The sequence below is a fragment of the Brassica rapa genome, chromosome A09 (genome assembly GCF_000309985.2).
Source record: "Brassica rapa cultivar Chiifu-401-42 chromosome A09, CAAS_Brap_v3.01, whole genome shotgun sequence".
Lineage (NCBI taxonomy): Eukaryota > Viridiplantae > Streptophyta > Magnoliopsida > Brassicales > Brassicaceae > Brassica > Brassica rapa.
In genome coordinates, this window is record NC_024803.2 from 8,458,604 (window position 1) to 8,484,829 (window position 26,226).

At 33.8% G+C, this 26,226-nt stretch overlaps 5 protein-coding genes and 1 long non-coding RNA gene across 7 annotated transcripts; 3 read left to right on the forward strand and 3 right to left on the reverse strand.

Annotated features, from left to right (window-relative positions):
* The first annotated feature begins 604 nt into the window (after positions 1–604).
* On the forward strand, positions 605–7,954 carry LOC103838157 (ethylene-responsive transcription factor ERF061). The gene has a single exon (XM_033279475.1). The coding sequence runs from the start codon at positions 6,705–6,707 to the stop codon at positions 7,620–7,622; it is 918 nt and encodes a 305-aa protein (XP_033135366.1). The 5' UTR covers positions 605–6,704; the 3' UTR covers positions 7,623–7,954.
* Positions 7,955–8,836: 882 nt separating this feature from the next.
* Positions 8,837–9,501, reverse strand: LOC103838159 (filaggrin-2). The gene has a single exon (XM_009114583.3). It carries the CDS (start codon positions 9,439–9,441, stop codon positions 8,989–8,991), a length of 453 nt encoding a protein of 150 aa, XP_009112831.1. The 5' UTR covers positions 9,442–9,501; the 3' UTR covers positions 8,837–8,988.
* A 1,318-nt stretch (positions 9,502–10,819) lies between these two features.
* On the reverse strand, positions 10,820–12,737 carry LOC103838156 (protein SEH1). The gene is made up of 7 exons (XM_009114581.3): positions 12,365–12,737; positions 12,190–12,290; positions 11,802–11,879; positions 11,567–11,722; positions 11,378–11,490; positions 11,171–11,297; positions 10,820–11,087 (listed from the first exon to the last, which is right to left on the reverse strand). The coding sequence occupies exons 1-7, from the start codon at positions 12,639–12,641 to the stop codon at positions 10,953–10,955; spliced, it is 987 nt and encodes a 328-aa protein (XP_009112829.1). The 5' UTR covers positions 12,642–12,737; the 3' UTR covers positions 10,820–10,952.
* Positions 12,738–12,968: 231 nt separating this feature from the next.
* On the forward strand, positions 12,969–18,014 carry LOC103838155. 2 transcript variants are annotated; one of them, XM_009114580.3, is made up of 5 exons: positions 12,969–16,574; positions 16,680–16,802; positions 16,915–17,045; positions 17,130–17,224; positions 17,315–18,014. In XM_009114580.3, the coding sequence occupies exons 2-5, from the start codon at positions 16,693–16,695 to the stop codon at positions 17,804–17,806; spliced, it is 828 nt and encodes a 275-aa protein (XP_009112828.1). In that variant the 5' UTR covers positions 12,969–16,574; positions 16,680–16,692; the 3' UTR covers positions 17,807–18,014. The 2 variants fall into 2 exon arrangements, with proteins under 2 accessions (XP_009112828.1, XP_009112827.1); XM_009114579.3 differs by having other exon boundaries at positions 17,130–18,014.
* Positions 18,015–20,081: 2,067 nt separating this feature from the next.
* LOC103838154 lies at positions 20,082–20,818 on the forward strand. Its single transcript, XR_627067.3, has 2 exons — positions 20,082–20,342; positions 20,476–20,818. It is a non-coding gene; the product is annotated as an uncharacterized LOC103838154 (long non-coding RNA).
* Positions 20,819–21,317: 499 nt separating this feature from the next.
* Positions 21,318–25,190, reverse strand: LOC103838153 (COP1-interactive protein 1). The gene is made up of 3 exons (XM_009114578.3): positions 24,820–25,190; positions 23,106–23,302; positions 21,318–22,994 (listed from the first exon to the last, which is right to left on the reverse strand). The coding sequence occupies exons 2-3, from the start codon at positions 23,197–23,199 to the stop codon at positions 21,577–21,579; spliced, it is 1,512 nt and encodes a 503-aa protein (XP_009112826.1). The 5' UTR covers positions 23,200–23,302; positions 24,820–25,190; the 3' UTR covers positions 21,318–21,576.
* Between the last annotated feature and the right edge of the window lie 1,036 nt (positions 25,191–26,226).

Consider the following 26,226-nt stretch of genomic DNA (forward strand, 5'->3'; position numbering starts at 1 on the left):
ATTCTAAAATATTTTGGATATCCGAGTCACCGAATATCTAGGTGGCTAAAGATCGAATCGACGCGAATGCTTCCAAATACCCAGATATTCAATCTGTGTACACTCCTATTTACGGATACAATTTTATTTTCTTTATATAAAAAAAATTGACTGATGTCAAGGCCTTTTTTATTTTAAATTAATTTTAATTTTATCTTTCATGTATTATTTTGAAAAAAATATCATTTAATATTAATTAACAATATCTTTATATATTTGTCAACTATTTTTATATACTTTTTACATACACATGTATGTGCACCTTGATGTGAGCACCTTGTAATTAAGTATTCACCACAATTGAAGTATCTAATTTTTTTGAAAGTTGAAATATTTTTTCTTAATGTTTCTTTTACCGACCAAATTGTAGTGAAATGATTTTTCTTAATAATTTTCTTTTCTTTTTCTTAAACTATTATCTGTTTAGAAACTATAATATGAAAATATTGGTTCGACATGACGACTATTTAAGATTCATAACATGAAAATGAACAAATAATATTAATTTTTGGTTTTTACCCGAAAAAATCAAAAATCAAAAATTTAACTGAATAAACTAGCATGAATATTAATTTAAAATAATAGTTATATTTTAGAAGATTAAAAACCCAAAAGAAAAAAAACTAAAACCGAACGAATATTCAGATTAAACATCTTTAATGTCTTTTTATTAAAAATAACGAAATTAATAATCACATCCCGCACAGGGCGCAGATTATTACCTAGTTAATATCTATATGAAAACAATTCTTATTCAATACTATTGTTTGCTACACAAGTAATAATTGTATTCATCAATATGTGCTGGTGATTTCTTACATATGCACTAAGAAAGTTCAGGTATATTTTGCATTTTGTTTCTTAGTTGAAAATTAGCATTTGATAATGCTTTAGTGAACCCATAAATAAAATATATCACGAAAAACTCAAATTTGTAAACAAAAACAGAGTTCTATAATATATATAGTGTTAAGTATTTCACATATTGTCTTCTAACTATACATGATAATGCTTGCACTCGGAAACAAAAAGTCTAAATGTATGATGGTCCACAAGCCGTCAAAGAAACGATATTCGTCACAATGTCTAGTTGTCTACGATCTGTTGAATAATGTCCCATCTATTTCTTAAATTTTAGCCCATCAAGTACTATGGAAACCATATATACAGAAATTAGTGTAATTAAGTACCTCCCATTTGTATTGTTTGTATTGTTTTCATACGTGTCAACAAATATGCTTATTACAACAGAAGTATAGATTTTCATATACATATATATATATATATATATATTGGTTTAATTTGGTCGGTAAATCAATTGAATAGATACTTCCGAGAGTATCTAAATTTAATAATCAGTTCCCTATAAGTTGCAAAAGGCATACGCCTAAACCTGCACTCGATAATCCTATGAGATCCTTAACGATTCACGTAGGTCTATGATTTAATCTGTAGCTAGATTTTATCTAGTTTTCTTATAAGGAAAATGATGTATATGTTATTATATGTTTATAGATGCCCGTCGATGCGTGTAGTAGTTATCCACTCGTATTAGGACAAGGTGCGGGCGGCAAATAACCCTTTTTGTAGAGTCACCTTAAAATATATATGTACTTTCATAATTCACCATGTTAGCACGTATCCGTACGATTTTTTTTTATCCGTACGATTTCATATAACCTTTGAGTTTTGTATCTTTTCACGTCACCGTATAATCATGGGTGTTAGTTATCAATTATAAATATTCAGTATCATGATATTCATTCTAATTCCAAGACATTTTGATTGCGTTTTTATTTAAATATATTAAATTTGCTGAGTATTGGTTCAATTATTTGAACCTTCTCTTACGTGTTATTTTAAGATATTAGCTGATCTTTTTTCAAAAAAAAAAAGAAGATATTAGCTGATCCATGTCATATCATATTAGCAACACACTTGCATTGACAATGTTCATTTGAACATATGTGTTTTCTTTAGCAAATAAAAAATGAGTTGATAAAGATATTTATTTATATTCTCAACGTTACTGAAGGAACCAAGTGAATGAAAACAAAAAGGTTAGAATTAGGTCTAATTTAAAGCCATTCCAAGTTTCCAACAACATATTATCAAATATCAGAGGTAGAATAGTGGCGTCAGTGTGACGTTTCTTTCCATCGAAATTACATAGCTAGCTAGCTGAAAGAAAAACGATCTTGCATTTAATTGATCTGGAGAAAGCGATCCATTTTATGGGACCCCACAAGGAGACAAAGTTCGGTGACGTGTCGTCTTCAGAAGCAGTGGACCACTGTTCTGTCGGCGTCGCCTTTCCAACATACGCTAATAACGACAAAAAATTACTTTTTCGGTGTTCGTAATGTCGTTCCTACCCCTAACCTTTCCTAATATTTCCTCGTTTATGCCACAGTTTTTCGACTAAAAACGACGACGACCCAGTTACTTTCACACGGTGTCTGTCACTCGATCCGGATAAGATTCTCAATGTTGTTGAATTTACCATATCGCCCAAGCATCCGTTAGCTGTAATGCTCCGCGGCTTCTACTGTTCATACGAAAGCTACTAAAGGTTGACGTTTACGTGCAAGAAACAAATAAATCATGCGTATGTATTTTATAAGTTATATACATCTTTGCTTATCGTTTGTCCAAAAAAAAAATACATCTTTGCTTATAAATTTTTTGTTCAGAAAAAAAAATCTTTGCTTATAAATTTTTTCTTTCATATTTGAAAAACAAGCATAAAAACATATCAATTTTCTTAGTACTTATTGCCTTTCAATCAAACTTTATATATCGGTATCAGTAAACGAGAATGATATATAACAAATTCATGTATATCTATTTGATTGTGCACAAAAGAAGTATATGTATTTGTTTCTTTGTTCGAAGAGATTATGAGTTTAAAGCTCAAAAATTTGCTGTAACCAACATAAACAATTTTACAAAGTTGCTTTAAATGGTATTCTAAATAATTAATTCCTTTATATATAGGGACTATAGTCATGCTAAACTTTTTCTTTTGTCATATATATTATTGATGGCCCTTAATTTAACTGTGAAATTTCAATACCAAGAGACCTATGTCGTCTTTAAGTGACCTCAAGTACTCCACATGGGGCTTCTACCAGAATTTCCTTATTGTGGAGTTAAAGTTGCCTAACTGCTTTCAGTGTGAAATATTTTCTGATAAACTTATTTTTCTTCTTGTAGACTTTTGTTTTAGCTGGTTCGATGTATATTTTTTTTTGGTAAAAATGGTTGGATGTATATTATTATCTTGAAAATAAAATTAATAACAAAATTGTACCAAACCAACATAAAACTAGTTTTTCAGGTTTTAATATTAGATATACTTGAACTACGAGTGTTAACGCTCAAAAACTAACACACAAAAGCACCAATTCATCAACCAGATAAGGCATATCCAGTTGGTTTAACATGAATGTTAATTAAGTTATTTCATTTGAAAGATAGTTTGTTAACATGTAATACTATTACTAACATAATAGTTTGAGAAAAAGTTAACTGTAGTTCTTTTTTTTTCTTCCTTAAGGAACAAAATAACAAAACACGAAAAATCACCGAAAGCTTACATGTGATTGGATTTAATGATAACTTTTTGGATTTATTAGGAATGGACCGGCCCCGAGATATGTTCTAAAAGCAATTTATTGATTGTACGTGTCATTGATCACATACACCTATATTATATGCCTACAGATATATATGTACACTTCAAATGTAGAATTGAGATCCCCGATTTTGGCTAACACTTCACGTACTAGAATTTTTTACTTATAAGCGTATGGTCATATACAACTCGTGACCGCCAAAATTACACCTTTTAGTGAAAAAGATATTGTAACAATCTTGAGTATGTAGTTAGATGACTTTCAGATACTTGAAGCAAATTAATTGGGTTTGTCCATGTTTAAAAGTTATCAAATGGTTTTTGCAAAAGGTGCCGTACATAGGTTCAAGTATAGGGTCGTCGTTTGTGCACAAGTAAGAATTTGAATGTAAATTTTTAATTTCTTTAAACATATGTTTCAATTGAACAATAAATTTTCTTTGAAAAAACAGAAGAGAAATCTATGGTTTTTTTTTCTGGTTTGCTCCTTGGATAGGAATATCCGAGTCTCAAACTAATTCCATAAATTATGCAATAGTTAAAAAAAATGACACATTAGGCGATATCGACTATACTATTTGATCGGATCGGACAACATAAACTTTTATCATCTACCATTTTTGAACCTGAAAAATAATTTGTCTGGTGAAGATTTTAATCAAATAATTTTGCAAAGCAAAAGTACAGTTTACGTTATTCAAATATTTTTTGACAAATACATTCTTTGAAAAGAACTTTAGTCTAATTGATTAGATCATTAAATTATGTAAAGGGATTTATACCATTTTTATGCACAGATTGAAAATGAGATTGTAGTTCGTGGAGGAGAAGAGAAGATGGCAAGAAAACGAAGGCGTGTCAGAGAATTTATGATACCTTTCTTAGACAGAAGAAGTTTTGACTCTTCTCTACCTATCTTTCTCTTGCCTCATAAATTTTAAAAGTTTCTTGTGGAGACCACACGGATTCGTCTTTGTGTTGGCCAAAAATGTGGAGATGTAATTTTAATCTCAGCTGTTTCTGCATCAAACATTGTTTACCAAAACAATATATATATAGATATATATATGAATATTACTGTATTAGAGTCAAATACATAATGGTCAAACAGTGTCGACATAACACCTTCCAAATTCCAACGACTATCCTAACTAAGTTTTTTTTTTTGCTAACTGCGATACTAACTAAGTTTTAACACCGTATTCCAAAATCCACAAATGATGTTGTTTCAGATGTATTTTATATAAGAACAAATATAGTATATGACTAATTTGAAGAAAAGATAGTGTTAATCGTTTCAAAAACATGATAGTATCTTACCGTTTCCTTCTTATTTTTTTGGTAAAAAAGGTTACGATTCACATCTATCACTGATCGCATCATTTAGATGGATATGAACTCTGACTAATCATATATACGTTACCGCATTTTGTATGAATGCATAGTAACTAGAGCAGTCGAATGCTCAAACTTTCTTTGTCATTTGCGCCCAAAATATAAATCCCTACATTTCCAGTCTTACTTGAAAAATGGTATAAATGTTCTACCAATAGTGTGAATGTATTCCAGAAAAGAAGTGTGAATGTTAAACGATTACCTTCAGTATAATATACTAATCGAGATTAATTATAATGTTGTTATTACCAATCAAATGGTAGAACAAGAATACTTTTTATGCTAAGGTTTCTGTATTAGAACAGAGGGGTGAACATGGATCAAATATCCAAAATTTTGGAGGTATTCGTAATCTGATTCGTTTCGTCCATATCATTTTTCCAAACCGATTCAATCCGTATCCATCCGGATATACTGGAAAGTGTACACTTTTAATTGGATATTAAATTCGATCCGTTAAGAAAACTAAATTTACATAAAAAATCAAATCAAATTTATTTATTTTTAAAACTCTAATAACTAAAATAACCAATTTAATAAATAAAAATATTGTAAAAGTTACAGACAAAATAACTATATAACTTTTATATTTAGTTCCTTAAATATATATTTATAGATGCATATAACGGATCAGAGCATATCCCTTTCTAAAATATTAGTATTTTTTAATTGTTTCATTTTTTGTAGATATTAGTATTTATTTTGCTTCGTAGAGTAATATCTAATTTTTTTTGTTCGATTCGAAAAGGTTAATATGTGGAAATTAAATTTTACAATTTTTTTGCCCACATCTAATAATAGGCCAAATAAAAATTTACAGATATTTTGTCCACTTCCTTTAAAAATAGTAATATGATAGATAATTGTAATAGAAAAAGTTCTAGACTCTCACTTGTCCATCGTTCTACACCTATCAAAACATTAAGAAGTAGTTTTTTTTAAAAAAAGTAGCGGTCTAATTTTACCATCAACAAATCAGACTCAAATTTTCAAAAACCTAGAACTTATCCTTATAATATTTAAATTTCCCAAAGCTTCGATAGAATAAAATTGAATAATATGCAAGCTTGTGAATGTAACTTCAAACTTTAATAGATGTGGTATGCTGAGGACTGGTTATCTTGAGTCTAGGCTTAACTGCTTATAAATGTCATGCACTGATTATTAGAAAAATAAAATGTGGTATGTATATTTATCAAACTAGATACATTCTATTAAAATCATGATGAAAATAGTTAGGCAAAACTTTAAAATAAAGAAAAAAAGATCAACTAAGAAAAAGTCAAAGAGCTCCATGTGAAATCTGTAAAGCAACCTTTCTGGGTTTTTTTTCTCCTTCCCTCTACTAAATAAAGTCTATAAATATGTACAAGCTGTTTCTAAACTTTGAAACCCCAAAACCCATTAACTAGATCTCTAAAAAAACAAAATAAACTCTACTTTTTTCTCTCATAATAAAACTCTGTCTGAACCTAGAAATCCACCATCACCATCCATCCTCTGTTTCAAACTTTCATTATTTGATCCCTATTTTTGTTCAAACACAATCAGTAGTTATTTTTCTTCTTCTTGTTGTAAAACTACAAGACACCAGGACGATTTGGCGTTCTAATAATCTTTTGTTTTGAAAAAAATGGAAGAACATAACTATCATTTTCAGACAAATTTGAGTCCCAAAATCTCAGAAATAAGAGCTTCTCTCTCTCAGATCATATTAGCAGGAGGACCAAACACACTCGACTCAGTCTTCTCATTCCTCGCTACTTCCTCCGCCACGACATCCCTCGACACTCTCAATCCTCCGCCGCCGCAGCTCGGCTCCTCCGTCTATCTCCACCAGCGAGATCTTATCGAGAGCTTCCACCTCCAAAACAGAGCAATCTCCACTCCTCCTCCTCTGTTTTCTTCATCGTTCGATCATCAATCTTCTCCCGCCGCAGCTTTCGCCGCGGCGTTAGCGGCTGGGAGGACGGCGAAAAAGAAGAAGCTTTACAGGGGAGTGAGGCAGAGACACTGGGGAAAATGGGTCGCCGAGATAAGACTGCCGCAAAACAGAATGAGGGTTTGGTTAGGTACTTACGAGACGGCGGAAGCCGCCGCCTACGCTTACGATCGCGCCGCCTATAAGCTCCGCGGAGAATACGCTCGTCTCAACTTCCCAAATCTCAAGGACCCGAGCGAGCTGCTCGGACTCGGAGACTCCTCTAAGCTAACAGCTCTCAAAAACGCCGTCGACGGGAAGATTCAATCTATTTGCCAGAGAGTCAGAAGAGAAAGAGCCAAAAAGAGCGGTAAAGGAAGCAAAGATTCTTCATCATCCTCGCCGGGAAGTCTGTCTTCTCCGGCGGCAACTGCCACTGCGGCGGATTCAGAGAATAGCTACTGGAACAGCAAGAATAGTTCTCCTGCGTCGGTTTCTATCTCCGATGAAATGCCGGCGACCACAACGGCGGCGGCCGAGGAAGACATGATGATGGATACTGAAGGATTTTTACTTGCGAGGATGCCGTCGTTCGATCCAGAGCTTATTTGGGAAGTTCTCGCTAATTAATTCACAAAACCGTGAATTTTGATCATAATCATATGGAGAGTAAGAGAAGACTTGGGGATCAAGAAATATGATGAGAAGATTAGGGTTTTAGGTGTGAATTAGGGTTTATTAAAGTAAACAGGATCTTTTGTCAAAATCGTTCGAAAGTTGTTTTAAGTAATGGATATATTAGGGTTTTTAATTAAAATTTAAGCCTCGTTGTTTTTGAGAGAGGTTGTGAAAGCTCCTTTTTTGAATTTATATTATAGAGATCATCCAAGGACTTTCTGATTGTACTTTCAACTATTATTATATGTAACAGTTTTATTGTAGCAAAATCTTCTGGAGGTTTATCACAGGTGTGAAGATAAAACATAATGTTTGTAAGAACGCAATTTAATAAGACCGGTGGGGAAGGTAGAGTTGAGCACATGTCATAGTCTCTACCATGCTCAATGCTTTTAAAGTGGTCCCTTTTATTCTCCCCTTCCATGTGATAAGTCAAAGACTTATTGTTGTTGTTCTTATTAACAATTTTTATCATATACAGCTTTATATAGTATGGAGTCTATGGACCAAGCAATAACGGATCAGACCACCGTAAGAACACTTGATTTGGTCCATCATATAAATCCAGTTTTACATAATTCTACTTTTCGTAATCGATCTCTCAATGCCTCAAATCATTATTTCTCTCTCTTTTGAATCCTGAAAATCCATCATTGCTATCCTCTGTTTTTTTATCCTTGTCTACGATGGCTTTTTTACAGTGTTTGAAAAATGGAAAAAGGTGATAATGTTTTGAAGATAAATTTCAGTCCCAAAATTTCCCGATATATAAGCTTTGTATAAATTTTGATATCCAACCCACATTAGACGATCTTTGCAAAGACTAAAGCGGAAAATGCCAACATCATCCATCTTGTCATTATATTTTTATTTTGTGTCAAAACATGACAGGGTTCTATCTCTTTGTATAAATAATTTGAAGATGAATATTGTCTACTGTAATTTAAATATTGTCTCTTGACCAGAGATTGACAGTTTCTCACAATATTTATTTAGACAAGAGGATATGATTTAGGAATGGTCTTACTGGTTCAACTATTTTTGGGAGTAAAATTTATATTTATCCTTGTTAACATTTATGTAGTAGATATGGATTACTTATTAGCTGGCCGACTGATAAGCGTTATAGGCATTAATATCTCTCGTTTTCTCCACTGGTTTTGAAACAAAAGTAAAAAAAGTAGATTCATATTAGTGAAGCTCATATATGGTACACATGCAGAGAGACAACCACCTAAGTGGTTTTTATTCTAAGTATTACGTCGACTTACTTTAAACAGTCTCTCTTAGAAGCATTAGGCTTATGAAATCATTTCATTTAGTCGCTGTCGCTACCGCTGCTGCTTCCACTCTCATTGCCACTGCCATGCCCATCTTTGTTCTTCTTCTTCTTGTGCTCATTTTGTTTCTTATGTTTCTTCTCTCCATTGTTAATGAACGTTCCTAGGCCATTAAAACCTTTGTTTGTCTCGTGAGTTTTCTTCTGGTGCTGTCCTAAGAGCTTCCCATGTCCATGGCCCTTGTTAGCCTCGTGGCTCTTGTGCTCTAGAAACGTCCCTAAGCCGTTCTGACCCTTTTGACCATTTTTACCCTTGAATAGTCCATCAAGAAACCCACCATGGCTACGGTGATTCATAGTCGGACTATGCCCATATACTGGGCGGCTATGGCTCTGGTCATATCCCTGGTGATGGTTCTGACCATAACCCTGGCGACTCTGGCCTTGAGCCACATCGTAGTATTCTTTTTCACGTGTTTCGTAGTACTGCATTGTGGTAGAGAAGAAGCGAGTTTTATGGTTTGTATTTGTGTTGTGTGTGGGTTTTGGAATGAGCCTTAGATGTCTATATATATGCGATGAGAATTAGCTTAAGTTCTACTGAATTCGAATAAACTCTATTTGTTATAGAGTGCCTGTCTTTATCTTGAACTTATTCTTTAGTTTACAATTATCTAAACTGAATCAATTCGAATGGCATTTTCTTTTTACCTAATATGGATGTCTTTGTCAGAACTGGTTCTCAATTATATTTGTCCAATATTCAGATTCTTTTGTTCGTATTGATCTCATTGCGATCTTGTACGAGTATAATTTTTTTTTAAACTGTCCTATTTCTTTTTATAAATATCAATACTAACTATGGCAGATATTTTTGTTTGTTTGTTTTATAAATAGATTCAGCCTATATATTTATTTGCTTCATTTTTTTTTATCTTAACTTTAGTATTGTTTTGAATAAACAAAATATATAATGTTGACAAAAAAAACATATAATTCATTGACAAACCAAACATGTTTTTTATTGCAAGAAGCTATGAAACATGCAGATGAGCGTCTGATTTTATCAAGCCAATTTTTAGTAACAGTTTGACTCTAAGAGGTTGCCATCTTTAAAATCTATCAAGTCAAAAGTATGAACATCCATCGTTCATCTTGGCACCTCCCAAACAACGTTAATTCAACGACTTTGCATGAAATCTCTGAGCAGTGCATAGGACTAGGAGAGCACGTGAAATGAAAAAAAACAACAAGACCCTAAACTCTAACTTTAAACCCAAACCCCGTTGCGTCATTTCAGCCGCTAAAAATCGAGTCGTTTGCGTTAACTAGCAGGTTCTGAGGAAAAAAAAAAACTGAACTCCTTTGATCTCTTCTTGTTTCGATCTGACTGTATTTGTTTATTTTATTTAGGATGTTCTTAGCTCTTGAACATTACTATTAAATCCATTTCTCAAATCAAAAAGAGTTTGGTAAGGATTCCTTAACATAAAAGTCTTTAAATATTTTCTTCAAAGCTTGTTTGGTATGAGATCAAGTCTTAGAGTTTCTCAAGATCTTTGATTAAACCGAAACTCATTAGCTTAACCAAATATAAATCCATAAACGGTTCTGTTTTCAAAATTTAATCTGAAGTTTGCTTTTGTATGATCTGGTTTCAAAACTAGGGAGCCAGTTATTTGGTTTGTGTTTTTTTTTTTGAACAAACATTTGGTTTGGTTTGGTTTCTGTTCATGTTTTGATTTTTATTCAAATCTTAGTTTGGTATCGGTTTTGTATAATTTTAGTTTCAAAACTGGTTTTATTTCGGTGTAAGGATAGCTTGACTTTTTTTTGTCAAAGATAGTTCAATCGTCTATCTTGGCCTAAATACGTAAAACCGAAATGAAATCAAACCATTGTAAAATATGATCTGTTATACAATAGAAAGCTTAAGACCCTTTAACTCACATTGGAAGATATGAATCATCGAACAAAACTCTAAATAAGTGAGCACGGAATCTTCAAGAGGGAACTGGTTCGAGCATGGCCTGTTCGTGCCACTCACCATTTAAGTTAGACTGCCACAATCTGACCATCCCATCGCTTCCAGTGGTAGCTAAAGTCATGCCACTCATGTCCCATTCCATCTCCCAAACCTGAACATAAAACATCAAAGCAGTATAATTTAGTTATGTTTAACACAAATGGAAGGTACAAAGGAGCTTTAAAAACTGGATACCTCGCCTTGATGACCAGAAAGCGAGGCGGCCTTCTTTACAGGAAGCCTTCCATCAAGGTCAGGAGCTAGACCAACTTGCCATATCCCTATGCCTTTATGTGTTGCAACAGCAACAACCTCGTATGGTCTTGTATCAAAAGAGGATTAGTTCGAGCGTTTCAAGACAGTACTAACGAAAGACGAGAGGCAAAGATTGATTGAGATTACCGGCCAATATTTGGGGCCCATGAGACAGCATAAACAGGATCACCTTTGTCTTCTGGCGAGGCTAATTCCGCTACAGCCAACCATCTGTTATGAGCTTCGTCAAACTCCCAGATCTGCAACAACAAACAAGTCTCTCACTATTCCTTCGTTTCCCCAGTTCAAAAGAAATTTAAGTAATAATGTCTTTACCTTGGAAGAATTAAGATGAGGAGAATCAGAGTTGAAAGCTAAAACAAAGCTAGGCTCTTGCTCTCCACTCCTCATCGGATTCCAAGAAACAGATGCAGACAGGGTTGATGGTTTCCCGAGAGCCGACAGAGAATCAATAACATTCTGAAACTCAGCCTGCAACAGAATGTTAAAATAAACAAGACACAAGAAATCAAATGGAGACCAATGTATACTTGAGAAACGAATAAGCAACCTGAAGTTGCCAGTTTTTTAATTCCAAAGGATTCAAGAGCTCAAAAACCCTAAGGTACCCATCAGAATATGCTGCAACCTGCAAAATGAATCATAAATGTTAAAATGGAAAGCAAAAGAGATAAGTCATGTTCGTTTGGTTGCCGCAGTTTTCAGCCTCGGCGTCGGTGTCAGCGTCAATGAAAATAGTTGTTGTTTCTTTCGTAGACGCTGACGCAGTTTTAATCGCAGATGCAGATTTTTTCGGCGATCGACGTTAAGACGCAGTGTTTAGACGCAGACGCCGGTAACAAACAAGAGTTTATTAAAAAAATTGACGCCGACGCAGCCGCAGAGTCAACCAAACGAACAGCACTATAGTTAAAGATGAAAAAACCAAAGCTCTTAACCATCTTTAGACTCTTTCTGGAGACCCCAAACTGAACATCGAGGACTTGACTAGACTTGCTCATCAAACTCTTACACAGTTTCCACTCAAGAGCATGCGTGTCTGTCAATCAAAGCAAACACAAATCGATTATCAACCTAAACAACTGAAACACTCAGCAAGAGTATAGAGTTTACCTTCGGAAACCTCTTCCCAAATGGATAAGCTGCCGTCTTCGCAAATGCAGGCGACTGCATCGCCGTATTCCGAAGGCAGCCATACGATCTTTACAAGGCTCGATTCGCTAACCCTAACTTTGGAACTGCGAGTGAAAGAAGAATAGGAAGAGGGAACAGGAGAGTCATAAACGGAGAGGGTTCCGTCTACGGATCCGGCGGCTAATCGGTGGCCGGAGTAGTTCCAGGAGGAACAGGTGGTGCCGGAATCTAGCGTCGCCATCGATTTCGTCGCCATGTCTCTCTCTCTCTCCGTCGTGCACACTGAATCACACCGGTTGGTGGTTCGGAGAGATTTCCAAATCGCAGAAACTGTATAATTGGGCCTATTCTTCGGGCCGTTTTAAGTTCGTGGGTCATTGTACTATATATACATACGCACTAGGTTACGAAGCCTCTCAAAAATATAAAAATTACAAAAGTAAGAAAGATAAAAAAGAATGTAGTTTCTGAGGGGAGGGAGATATGCACTTATTTCAAATTAAATTCTTTAAAATCAGTTTTACATTATTTTTTTTTGAAATAATGTTAAATTCATTCAATTTTTTTTTTTTTTTTGTAACTATAACTATAGCTGAGTGTTTGGAGCAAATAATTTAAACTGAAATCTAGAAATCATTTATAAGAGACTATGTATGTTTCCATGGCTTTCGAATTCTTTCTAGTATCCGTCATTCTTGTACTGAAGATTCGGTTCTTGACCAACTTATCAATGCGCTTGATCAATTCGGTTGTGGTGTTTGGTTTTTCACCATGCCTTCTTCCGTTCCTTTCATATCAAACAGTTTTACACTTTTTTGTCTAGTTGTTTCATTATTTGAAGAATTGACTATTGAATACAATAACTAATTAGTTGGCTAGGCTATTACTTAGCTTTAATTTGTATACCTGGCCATTTTTGCAAGCTGATCAACATATCGAATTACATAGTTTCAGTACTCGTTTTCCAGCCAATACTAAAATGGCAACCGAGTTTTAAGTTTTTCATATGGTTATAATCAATACTAGGTGCTTAATAAGTTTTCTAGATATCTTGTTTAGTGTTATTGATGAACTTTTTTGAATTAGTGTTTTCTTTACTTCTCGAGAGAGCTAATGTTTTTCTCAAGCTTTGATGATTGAGTGAGTATCCTCTTCCTGAATAGTGGCACATTCTTGCCTCCATACTTGTTCCATCACTTGCTTCGATTCATGATACATTCTCCATCTGCTGTCGTATCAAAACATCTTAGTCTTCTTCCATTTGGTTTCTTTAGTGCTCAAAAGTAAAAGTCTATTATCAAAACCTATCCAAGGTAAACACTGATGTCGTAGGTATATATCTAACTAATCAAACTGCGCTATCAATCCTAGACATAATAGTGTATTTTGATCGTTTTCCCATCCATGTAAACTTTTCTCCTAAGGTTCTAATATCATGAAAACCAAAAACAGTAAGCATTCTATTAGAGAGAGAGAGAGAGAGAGAGAGAGAGAGAGAGAGAGAGAGAGAGAGAGAGAGAGAGAGAGAGAGAGAGAGAGAGAGAGAGAGAGAGAGAGAGAGAGAGAGAGAGAGCACAGAGTGTTTAGCTTAAAATTTACTCTTTGCTTTTGTTATTTTCTTTTTGTATCATTGAAGTTACCAATCATAATTTGAAACTTGTTTCTAAGAAAACCTGCATGTTCAAATTGACTTAATAGATGCCACTACTCATGTCTATGCTTGCCAACATGATTTCCATATATATATGTCTGCCAAAAAGTTTTGGCGCCATTTTCAACTGACATGTTTATACAATACATATTAGGTTATCTAACAACAATACCTTAACCTTGTCATTCCAAAAAAACTGCATAGCCTCTACTACTACCATAAGCGTACACAACAAAAAAGCATGGTTATCCTAATTCTTTACCTAAGTTATGTACATAACTATCTACATGTTTAGTTTTTGTGAGAAGCATGATATCATGAGTATAGGACTTTCTAATATCTTTGAAGTGTGGAGTTGTCAAAGAGTTTCCCAATCTCTGACAATTCTAGTGCAAAAGCTTCATGATTGTTTTGGTTATTTGAGGAGAACCACCAAACATTGACCATGTTGCTTATCTCAATTTTGTTTTTGTGAAGATGAAGCATCTTCTTGTGGGTCCTCTGGATTCTTTATTTTAACGCCTTGCTCACTAGATACTAAATTGGGTACTACATGATGATCTTCCTGATTTTACTGCACTGGTATTACCTCTTTTCTGTCCTCTTGATTTTGATCTACCGCATCACGTTTGTTGTTCCAGATGATTCACCTCCATTGTACTGAGGTATTCTCCTATGGCAGTAGATTGTTCTTGAACAATCATATAAGGATTGGTCGCTATATCCAGTAGTTCATATTGTCGTTGTTGTAGATGGGATGATTCCTTACACATCTCGAATTCATGCTTCAAGCTTTCATAGAGGATACAATTTTTTTGCAAACCAGTGTAATGGAAGTCCAACTCCACATGATCCTTGTTCTTCATATCTCCACAGTTTTGGTAACAGTTATCACATCATCGACATCAAATTGGACATTAATCCACACTTATGCTTCTTTATTTATGGTCGACACTATGATAGAAACTTCCTTGACTTGTCTAGCTTTGATCCAATACTCCTAACAATCCCATGCCTTTGATATATGTTTGGTAGCTTATAGATACAAACCTTAAACAGTATATGCTTGAGATATGTAGGATAACCTCTGTCACTCTATTTATTAAGGGAGACAATCCAACCTCTATAGGTATAAAGCTGCTTATCGAAGACCATAACAAGGTTATGTTCAGTAGATAAAAATTGATAAGTATTGTCGTTGTTGACAACATTCCCAATGAACTGCCAAATTTTAGGAGAGCTATTTTAATTTCAGCTGGATCCTGATGGTCTGGATTGAGCCCTTTCGCAACCAAGCATAGTTTAGGTTCCTTTATGAATTTTTCTTGGACATCGTGATGCACCGACCACTTCGATCTATTTGCTTTAAGGCGTAAATCTTGTAATGTTTTCCATATGACCTTTGTTGGATCCGCTTGTTGGTAAAGATTATAATTGGGATTGTGAGACTGATAGTTGGATTGCAAGTTGAAAATTTTGTTTCGAGTCGGTTGGATTTTGGATCAAAAGATTTTTTCCATGAGAATTCTAAAATCAGCTAGCGAAAAAAGACAAAGAAACACATGAAAACATATATTTACTACGAAATTTCTATATATTACGAAAACAATGACACACAAGGAAGATCCAGCTAAAATTGTTCTTTTAAAAAAAAGAGTAATCAAACTAATTAGTAGCCCTGCAACTTCGGTTTTCCGAAACCGAACCGTCGGTTTACGGTTAATCGAAATTTTAAAAACCATTTCCGAAAGTAACCGAATTAAATTTCGGTTCGGTTCGGTTCGGTTTTCGGTTATTTTCTGTTTTCACCTAAATTTCCGAAAATAACCGATTTTTATGATTTTTGGTTAATTTCGGTATAGGTTTTTTAAAAAAATTGGATTTTTCGGTTAAATTCGGTTATTTTCGGTTATTTTCGGTTTTTCTAAAAAAAAAAAAAATCAAAAACCGAACCGTACCGAAAACCGAATTATTTTTTAAAATCGTACCGAACCAAACCGATCTCGAAAACATAACCGAACCAAAAACCGAAAATGTCAGTTCGGTTCGGCTGGTTTGGTTCGGGGCAAAGTCGCAAGGCTACTAATTAGTATTAAAAATCCACATGTGTGTGATGTAAGAAACAGTTTTACATTTGTCTTATTATCACTAGGTAAACCAGTTTCATGTTACACATGACATCCTGTGTGACAATTTATTATTTTGTAAATACTAAATTTTAACTTTGAGAAATATTCCTTAGTTGTTGATGGTTCAATAGCCAAGCAGCGATAGCTTATGATATAAATGAGATGCAAGAAAAAGAAAGAAGTTGAATCGCTTTTGCCACGTGAAGACGAAGTAAACGCGCGTCATTCGCATAGCTACGTTAATTTTAATTTTTACTATTAACGTAGCTAATATTTTTTTTTTGGTAAACAAAGGTATTAAATGGGTGGGTGGGGGTTAATATTGTCACATTTACATCGTTTCAGACGGCTGAAATTGTCCGTAAGCCTATCAAGCTCAGCTTCCACCGCCACAGTTCTGATAAAGCCGGTAAGGTTTTTAGATTTTCATTCTTTGATTGTTTTTAGACTTACCAAAATTATCGGTTAAATCAATTAGTCTCCTCAAAATTTATAATTTTCACATTTATCTTAGGGTAAAAGTGAAAATGGGGAAAGAAATGAAAGAAAGGAGCAGTAACACTCTAGCTTCACAGCCAAAACCAGCGATTATCTCTCCAAAGCCGGTGGAACAAGCGAGGCTAACCTACCTGGAGAGGTAATTAGTCTTGGTAGAAGAGGGTTTTAAGATTTTGCTTAATTTTCAAAAATGAAATGGTTTTGAGTATTTTGATTAAATACTGAAATTAATGATGGATGCTGGAGAGCAGGATTGGGTTAGTGTCTGATCTCAAACACATCGATTTGCTGTTCCTGGCCAACCAAGCATCAGTCGCATTTTTCGGAGAAGTGGTGGTAGCGCCAGAGGAGTCTTTGACGGGCAGAGTTGAAAAGCATGCATGTAAGCCTTGCATTTTCATCATAGAGATGCAATTGCAGCTATATGTCAATTTTAAGTAAAAGTATATTTGGGATGAAATTTCAGGGAAGCAGCGAGAAGCTGAAGAAGCTAAACATCCTTCTAATGGTTGTCGAGAGGAAAAACGGTTTGAGAAGAAGTATGTCCGCCGGAAGAAAAGGGTGAGCAGCAATGAGCACATGGAACCTACATCAACTTCTAATCTTGTCCAAAAATCTTCGAGCTTAATTACTATGGATGATGATGCACAGAGGGAACAAGGGCTATATAACAATGGTGAAACTCATTCAAAATCTGAGCAAGCAGAAGCAGCAGATGGACAAGGCCATTGCAGTGGAATAATAAAAAACAAGTTCAAGGGAGATGATGATCAAGAAGAAGAAAACACCATCTCTGAAGCTGGTTTGAACCAAGCCGTATTGGAATCTGATATTCTTGGTGAAGAGATGATTGCTTCCGAGTCTGAAGAATTTCTTCCTCTTCTCAAAGAGGCTGAAACAGAGGAGGAGTGTGTTGTTTCTAATGCATCTAGGTGCAACCAGTGGTGGAATTTCAAAACTCGACCTCGTACGTCCAGAGGGATAAGAAGACATGTTCAATGGAGCAACAAAAGGAAGAGAAACTGCATGTCGTTTGAAGAAACACAGCGCAACCGCAAGATCCTTATCCTCGCTGTTGAAGCAATTACACATCAATTGGATCTCTTAGACGTTGGCATGGAGGAGAAGAGCTCCTACAAGTAGTCCTCTTCTTTCATATTTTGTCAACTAGTCCTTTTTTTTTTTGAACACCGTCAACTAGTCTACAGACTATATACTAGTTAAGAATGAAATAAAAGACGAATCGTTACTATAAATATAATCATTTTGATGTTAATAAAATCCACTAGTAATCTAATATTTTCGATGTATAGTACATCTTTTATCTCCTATATATATTATTTGAGAAGCATTGCAACATTTTTTTTGTAGTCACGTGTCATCACTACAATGATTCTTAGAATCTTTAGAGAAATATATTGGTCCATTTAAATATATAATAAGCTTTTTATTAAATCACAATAAATATATTATCAATATGATTCATTATTTTCTTAAATAAGATTACAGAATTGCCTAATGTGACTAAAGTATATATGACAATTAATGATTTTGAATAATAAAAATTTGATAAAAGTAAGTGTGTATTATAGTTATATTTGTTTAATTTTAATTTATTAAAATAAATTAAACAATCATAGTAACTATATAATAAAAATTAAAAAAATTATTTATATATTATATTTTGAATTTTTAAAAACGAGTATAAATTACTAAAACTGTTAAAAGTTTTATATTCAAATTTTGTGATCTATTATTTAAAACTTTTGTTATGACATGATAAAAATAATTGAAAAATAATATAAGTTGAAAGTCTCATTTAATAATTATCAAAAAATAAAAAATATATAAATATATGTATCATTTTAAATTAAACTGTATGCCATATAAAAATACATATATATCGTAATTTTGAAATTTACTTTGAACATTTTTTTGATAAAAAATTTGAAAAAATATTGACAACTTAATTTTTTAAAATATTATAAATTACTTAAACCATTATTTCCACAATGAAAATTTTGTTATCACTAATTTAGACTTTTTGCTATAACAGACACAAATGATAAAAAAAAATATGAGCAAAAAGTATCATCTAATAAATATTAATATTAAAATATACCATATATATGTTACTATCATTTAAATTTAATTATATATCATATCAAATAGAAAAAATATTTTTTTGATTTATTAAATTTATTTATATGTTCGCACCAATTTAATTATATAAGTAGTAGATAATAATTTTTTAATTATTCAATATATATTTATTATTCCATAATGTGCTATAAACATATAATATATAAAATAATTTATATATATAATGTTCATTCCGTGCAAGGCGTGGATCTTAACCTAGTGGTATAATATTTTTGATGCAAATATATAACTGAAAATGAACCAAAAATGGTATTTTCAAGTAGATGAAGTGAAGATTTAGTTTGACTACATATCACTATAAGATCCAAAAAGAGTTATTCTTGGGTTCACCCCTAGGGTGAATCTCTAGGTTCACCAACCAATAGGATTTTATTATTTCAAATTCGATATCTTTAAAAAAAGGAAACAAAATATAGTCAAGTTATATTATATTTTTAAAATAAAAAGGTAAAAAAAATAGTAGTTACAAATTTTTCTTTTTTAAAAATATTGTTAACGTCGTCGTTAGTAAAACACTAAACCCTAAATCCTAATCTCTAAACCCTAAATGCGAAATCCTAAATCCTTGGGTAAATCCTAAACACTTGGATAAACCCTAAACCCTTGGATAAATCATAAATTCTAAATCAAAAACACTAAAATCTTAAATCCTTGAGTGTTTTAGTGTTTAGTGTTTTTGATTTAGAGTTTATGATTTATCCAAGGGTTTTAGGGTTTATCCAAAGGTTTAGGATTTCAGATTTAGGGTTTAGGGTTTAGGGATTAGGTTTTAGGGTTTAGTTTTTTCCTGACGACGTTAAAAATATTTTTTTGTAATTACTACTTTTTTATTTTTTTATTTTTTATTTTCTAATTTTAAAAACATAATATAACTTGAAAATATTTTATTTCCTTTTATAAAATATATCAAATTTAAAATAACATAATCCTATTGGTTGGTGAACCTCTAGGGTGAACCTAGAGGTTAAGTCATCCAAAAAAGTCTAAGAACTAAATTTATAAAGGTTTATGTTCTGATCCAAATTGTCAATCAATATGAAATAATAAACAGAGCATGGCACTGGCAACAAAATAAAATACAGGTAAGATAAATGGGTTACAAACCTCACCACACATCCAAATCCATCTTTATGATCTTACAAACCGCTATAAACTTCCAAAAGTTTGATATCCGTAGTTACCTGGCTAGGTTCTTAAAATTGGATTGTAGTAAAGTTATTCATTTATTTATATATTAAAAATCAGAAGACGCCACCATTTTATTTCTACAAAACCGCGTTTTTGTAGAAAAGAAAGAAGGCGACGAAGTTGACACTTCAAATGAATCAATTCAGTATACAAATGTGATTTTGTGTGCTTCGATCTATAAATACAGTTGTGGTCGATGACACTTGAGAGAATAACAAAGTGACAATGAAGAAAACAACACAAGTGTTTCTTCTTCTTTTCCGTTTGATGCTTCTTACATGCCTAGTCTTTCAGGTTCGTGTCACAGAGGCTAGATTCCGCCACCTAGGTCAGTGTCTTCTTATTTCGAAAATCTTTGCCACAGTTATAACTAATTAGCAATTTACTATACTCTCTAGTTATAGCTTCGGTGTTCCTTTTTTTGGTCTTCCTGTTTAACATATTGACTCGTGTGTTAAAAGGGGAGGAACGGATTGGCGCAATACCCTCCATTCCATGTGGAGCTGCTCCTAGAAGAAGTGAACTTACAGGAATAATGAACAGGCTCTGTAGGAGGACTAGGATTTCAAGACCTCCGGGTGTTAATTAGTGATCTCCGTCCAAGAGATAGCAACGTTTGAATATGAGCCACGAATAAAATCTCAACTGTTCAGAAGTTTATTAATCATATATAATTCCAAATAATTGTTTCACGTTTTGCTAAAGACTATCGCTTAGCTGAGATACATTTTCTAATTTCTTCTTAAAATCATGTTTTATGTGTACATGGTAAAGTTAAAGTTTACAGTAATGATTTCGCAAGCATGTTACGATCTATCCCAACCAAAATACTCACGGATTTGATCGACACAATTCTTCACTCACTAATCAAAGCTTATAATCTCTCACTCACAAAAAGAAAACAGAGTTATTCTGAAACGTAAAAACAATGCAATCTAAAAACGATGAACACATAGAACTAATGAGTTCAGGATTTCGATGTGAGGTTCCCTATATCTCGGCCGTACACAACCAATCCACTAATTTCGTGTGAAATGGGATATAATGGGGTTTGGGTATTGAATAAGCTCAATATTCGTTGGACACAAATAATTCCAAAGAGGCGATTTAATCTTTACTATATTCTCGATGTAGTGAATCTTCTATGATATAAAATCTAAGTTATATAACTGAAAATAAACCTGAAATGGTATTTTGAAGTAGATGATAGTTCGAGTACAGATCACTATAAGATTCAAAAAGTGTAAGAACTAAATTTATAAAAGATTAGATTCTGATCTAAATTGTCAATCAATATGTAAAAAAAAAAAAATAGAGCATTGGCATTGGCAACAAAATAAAATACAGGTAGATAAATGGGTTACAAACTCCACCACACATCCAAATCCATCTTTATGATCTTGCAAAACCGCTACAAAACAATCATCACACCCCACCAACAAAACAATTTCAAATTGAGAAAAAAAAACAATTAAAGAAAAAAAATTCAAATTCAGAAAAAACTAATGAACACAGCTTATCTCTGACATACAGATAGATAGGAGGGGGCAGAACAAGTCACTTTAAGCTCGTTGTGACCGTCTTTGCCCTCTTGCCACAACCATTTTGGACAAAACCTCTTCAAGATACTCACACCGGTCTCTATGGTGTTCGGTCCATACACATAACTGTCTTATCGCTTCCCTCTTCTCTTCCCCTAACCCCAACAATGACTCTTTCAACTCTTCCTTCTCTCTTTCTCCTTCTCTTACTTGACCTTCAAGCTTCTTCTCCATCTCTTCTTTACCCTTCTCCATCTCCTCCTTTTCCTTCTTCATCTCTCCCACACATTCCTTCGCCTTCAAAACCATCTTCGTCGCTTCGACCACCGTCTCCTCAAAGCCTCCGAGCCTCTCCTCAACCTTTTCAGACAAATCCTGGAACCGATAATTCAATCTCTCTGACATCTCCTTGACCAAACCTCCATACGTTTCATGCGTCATCACGATCTTCTCCTGGAGCAGCGCTTGTTTCTCCAAATGCTTAGCTTCCACGCTCTTCAGCTCTTCTTCCCTCTCCCTCAACACTTGCTCCGTCACTCTCAGCTTCTGGTTAGACAAACGCAGTTTCACCTCGATGTTATTCATCTTCTCCATCAGATTCTCGACCTCTTCTCCCTTCATCTCCACTTGGTTGCGCAGCCTCTCCACCGTCTCTTGCAGCTCCTCGATCTCGGCCTCCCTGGACGCTACGTCTTTGCCCGTCTCTTGCATTCTCCTCTCCGTCTCCTCCAGCTTCGACATGTACTCTTCCAGCATCTCCCTGGCTTGTTTGTAATCTTCCGTCAGCTTCTTGATCGTCGCTTCGCGTTCTTGGAACAGACCGTTGACTTGTTTGTGTTCTTGGCTTAGCGTGTTGTACGCAGCTTCTTGCTCCAGCAATGCGTTCTGCACGTCGTTTAGCTGGTTCAGCAACGCCGCTTTCTCTTGCTTCTCTCTCTCTAGCTTCTGATTCAGATCGGATTCGGCCTCGCCAGCAGCTTCCAGTTTCTGGTTTAGTTCTTTGTTCTCGGTCGCTAACTTGTCAGTTTCAAGTCTCAGATCTCCAATGATGTCTTCTGATTCCTTCAGCTTCTTCAAGGTTTCTTGGTGCTCTGCTTCCTTCTCTTCGAGAGTTGTTTCTAACTTTCTTTTCAGATCAGCGATTTCAAGATTAGCAGCTTCTATCTGTTTCATGTCATTGTCAGCACGCCCGTTTCTCTTGCTCTTCTTATCTGAGTCAGAGTCTGAGTCTGAGCTTGAAGAAGAGCTCTCATTCTCACCTTTACCATGAACTTTGTTCCTGATCTCTCCCGTGAGATCACCGTATTGGTTATACAAGGACTCATAATCTCTGTAGAATTCCTTCACTAGCTCTGCGACCACTTCTCTTTTGGATTCATCTGCCTCAATGTCACCACTCTCAATAATTCCCAAGATTCTCTTCACTTTTTCATCTATTTCTGCATTGTTGAGATTTAAAGGTGTTGATTTTCATTTTAAACAAGTCTAACAACCAAAAGACCTATGGATTTGAGAAAAAAAAAAACAAGGTTATGTAGAAGGGAAATTACCAGTTTTGATTCCTTTGAGCAATTCAGCATTATCAGGATGAAGGTGAGGCTCAAAGAAAGATTTCAAGGATTCTCTGATGCTATGCTTTCTCATTTCCACTCCAATAAAAAATGGCACTTCAAACACACAATTTTTTTTGAGATTTAGAACTGAAAAGTCATCTCTGAGACATGTGGAACTCCCTCAAGCACGATCTCTGTTTTGCACAATTTCACAAAGACAAGACATGTGAGAAGAGAGACTCTTTAACTTGTTCAAAACATATGAAAAACTATGTATATTTTTTTAAATTTAAAGAAGGTACCATCATTTTCATGTAAAGGAAAAATATCCAAAGTAAACTTAGTAAACTAATATTATTTTGGCCTGATAGTCAACTGAATGGTAACAGAAAAATGACATAAACAAATTTAGATGACTCAGTTGGAGCCTGACATGACCAAACAAAATAGAGACTATGATATTTTAAGATTTACAGTAGTAAATAAAATATTATGCCAGAGAAATGTGATTCGTTTAAATACAGATGGATGCATGCTCATCTGCTGATAAAATGGCAAGAATCATGTTTTGAGGCAGAAGAAACTAAAAAGCAACATATCCTCAAAAATCCAAGTAGATACTCTCAATCCACCACCAATGAAACAATAAAAAACAATTACTGTATCACACAAGAATAGAAAGTGATCTGTAATATGTTTTTACTGATTATAAAACTTAAATATCTAGAACTGCTAATCAGTTTTAGCAATGAGTCAAATTTTAGATGAAAAGATCTAAAGTTGGCACTCTCTATTTGGACAATTATCTTAATATTAAAAAAATGATAACTTTTTCTACTAATTGCAATACTAATACTCAATTATATATAAATGATTAAGTCCTAGAGTTATTCCACTTCATTTCTCATTACAAACTCCATTTTAAAGTAAAATATTCATCAATTCTACTCCATTTCAAACTCTAAAAACCAGGGATTACTTCACAAAATTAAGTGACTGTATTCATTACACCATTTTTATTCATTGTTCTATTCCAAATAGAGTATGGTGGAAGTAAAAGTCATCTATATTTAAAATTATTTTAAAGTAAGAAAATAGAATAATATACTAGTACATTAGAGATGATTTCATAAGAAAATAGAATAATATACTACTAGTACATTAGAGATGATTTCATACTAGCTAACTGAATGCAGAAAAAGTAAATGGGTAGGGAAAGTGGAGCCATCAGAGCAACTTTTGGGGAATGGGAACCAGACAGCAACACAGAATGATTAAAAAGACAGCTAATGAGTTGTTTTGTTTTTTTCTTTTATGTAAGCTTCCATTAGGGCTGGGTTGATATCAAACAATAATAGAGGCTAGAGACTAGCGAGAGTTAAAAACAATTAGCATTTTTGAAACGAAGATTCGAGTGCAAAGGTTACAAATCTATTATTAATCCACCAAGAAATAGGGTCATGAGATCTTCTTTATTTGTGGATAGCCAAAAATCACCGAAACCGATACATCATATAGAGCATAATTTGATTCAGCATATATAAACTCACTTAGTAACGGAGATGGAAAAAACAGTCAGTTACTTAGTTGTGTTCTTAATCAGAAACTAGAGAGTTTAGGCGTTACTAGCTAATACCGATCGAATCAAATAAATAAAAAAGTAGCTAAGCATGGTTTAATGAAAATCATCACTCGTGATCGTAGATATTACCTGGACAGAAGGTAGGCTTGGTGGGAGAGTCGGTGACAGAGAAAGAAGATGAAGAAAAGCTGTATGATTTATTTATGCGAGAGAAATAAAATTCAATTCAAAGCGACGGATACCAGAATAAGAATAATAAATAGAAGAGAGAAATGAGAAAAGTGGTTCAGGTTTTGACTTCGGACTTATCAAAGCTACCCTGTATTGATGTGTGTCTGTCATGAGAAATTTCTTCATATCCCACAAATGCCCCTCAGTCAATTCCTTATTACCGTTTTTCTTTTGTTTTCCATTGATAGACTCAATTCCTCTTCAGCGGAGCGTATACCCCCTCACAGCTGGCATTTCCATAGACTTTTCATCACTGCTCTAAAAACTAAAAAGCATTGTAGGTAGTCATTTTAAGATCCTCTAAAATTGTGGCAATTATTTTCTAACCCACTAATAAAATTATATTGCCTCAATAATATTTATTATAAAATTAATATACTCTAATATAAAATCTTACAAAAACAAAATAATATAAATCTTATAATTTATAAGCTATACTATTTAATATAATAAACCATATATATTTATTATATTATTTGTAAACATACAGATCATCTAAATGATAATTTAAATATCTAATTAAGCATTATAATTGTTAGACATTGAGTCAGCTTCAGTCTAATGCCTAACTCTTTTTTGAAAAATGGTTTTCATCGTCAATACACCTTTAAACATTTCTATTATAAATAATATAGGGATTTTTGCAAAATTGACCTACAACTTAAAGTCAAACACAAAACTAACTTCCCTTTTTTTTGAAAATTGGTTTTGTCCTATTCACCCTACAAGTTCATATAATTTACGAAAATGCCATCAATTTTTTTTTATTTTTTTTTTTCGAAAATGACATTTTTACTCTCTCACCCTCATCATCTTCAAGTAATTACAAGATTGCCATTGTCATCAATACCACAACCACCATGAACAACCAATTTGAAGCTCTTAATGCTCCCAAAATCGATTTACCCTTCTTCTTTTTCCATTCTTGTGAACTAAACACAACATATCTCTCACTTTCTCTCCACAATGAGCTAAAAAAACCCAAGATTTTGATTCTAAAATTTTTATGGTTCATAAAGTCATAGAAGCTAACGATTATGGATGGGTGACTTTCGTTTGTGATTCTGTGTGCTTGGAGAAGCCTTATGTATGCTAAGGAACTTATCTCACCAATTTAAGGTATGACATCGAGTTTTTTTTCCAGATCTGTTCGTCAGACGACTTACTTGGGAAGTCGTCTCGCTGTAGACGACTTACCTTTCAGTCGTCTGGCTGTAGACGACTTACCTGTAAGTCGTCTAGTCAACGCAGAGGTTATTTTTGCAATTGACTTTGAAATCTGTAACCTGAGACGACTGAAAGTTA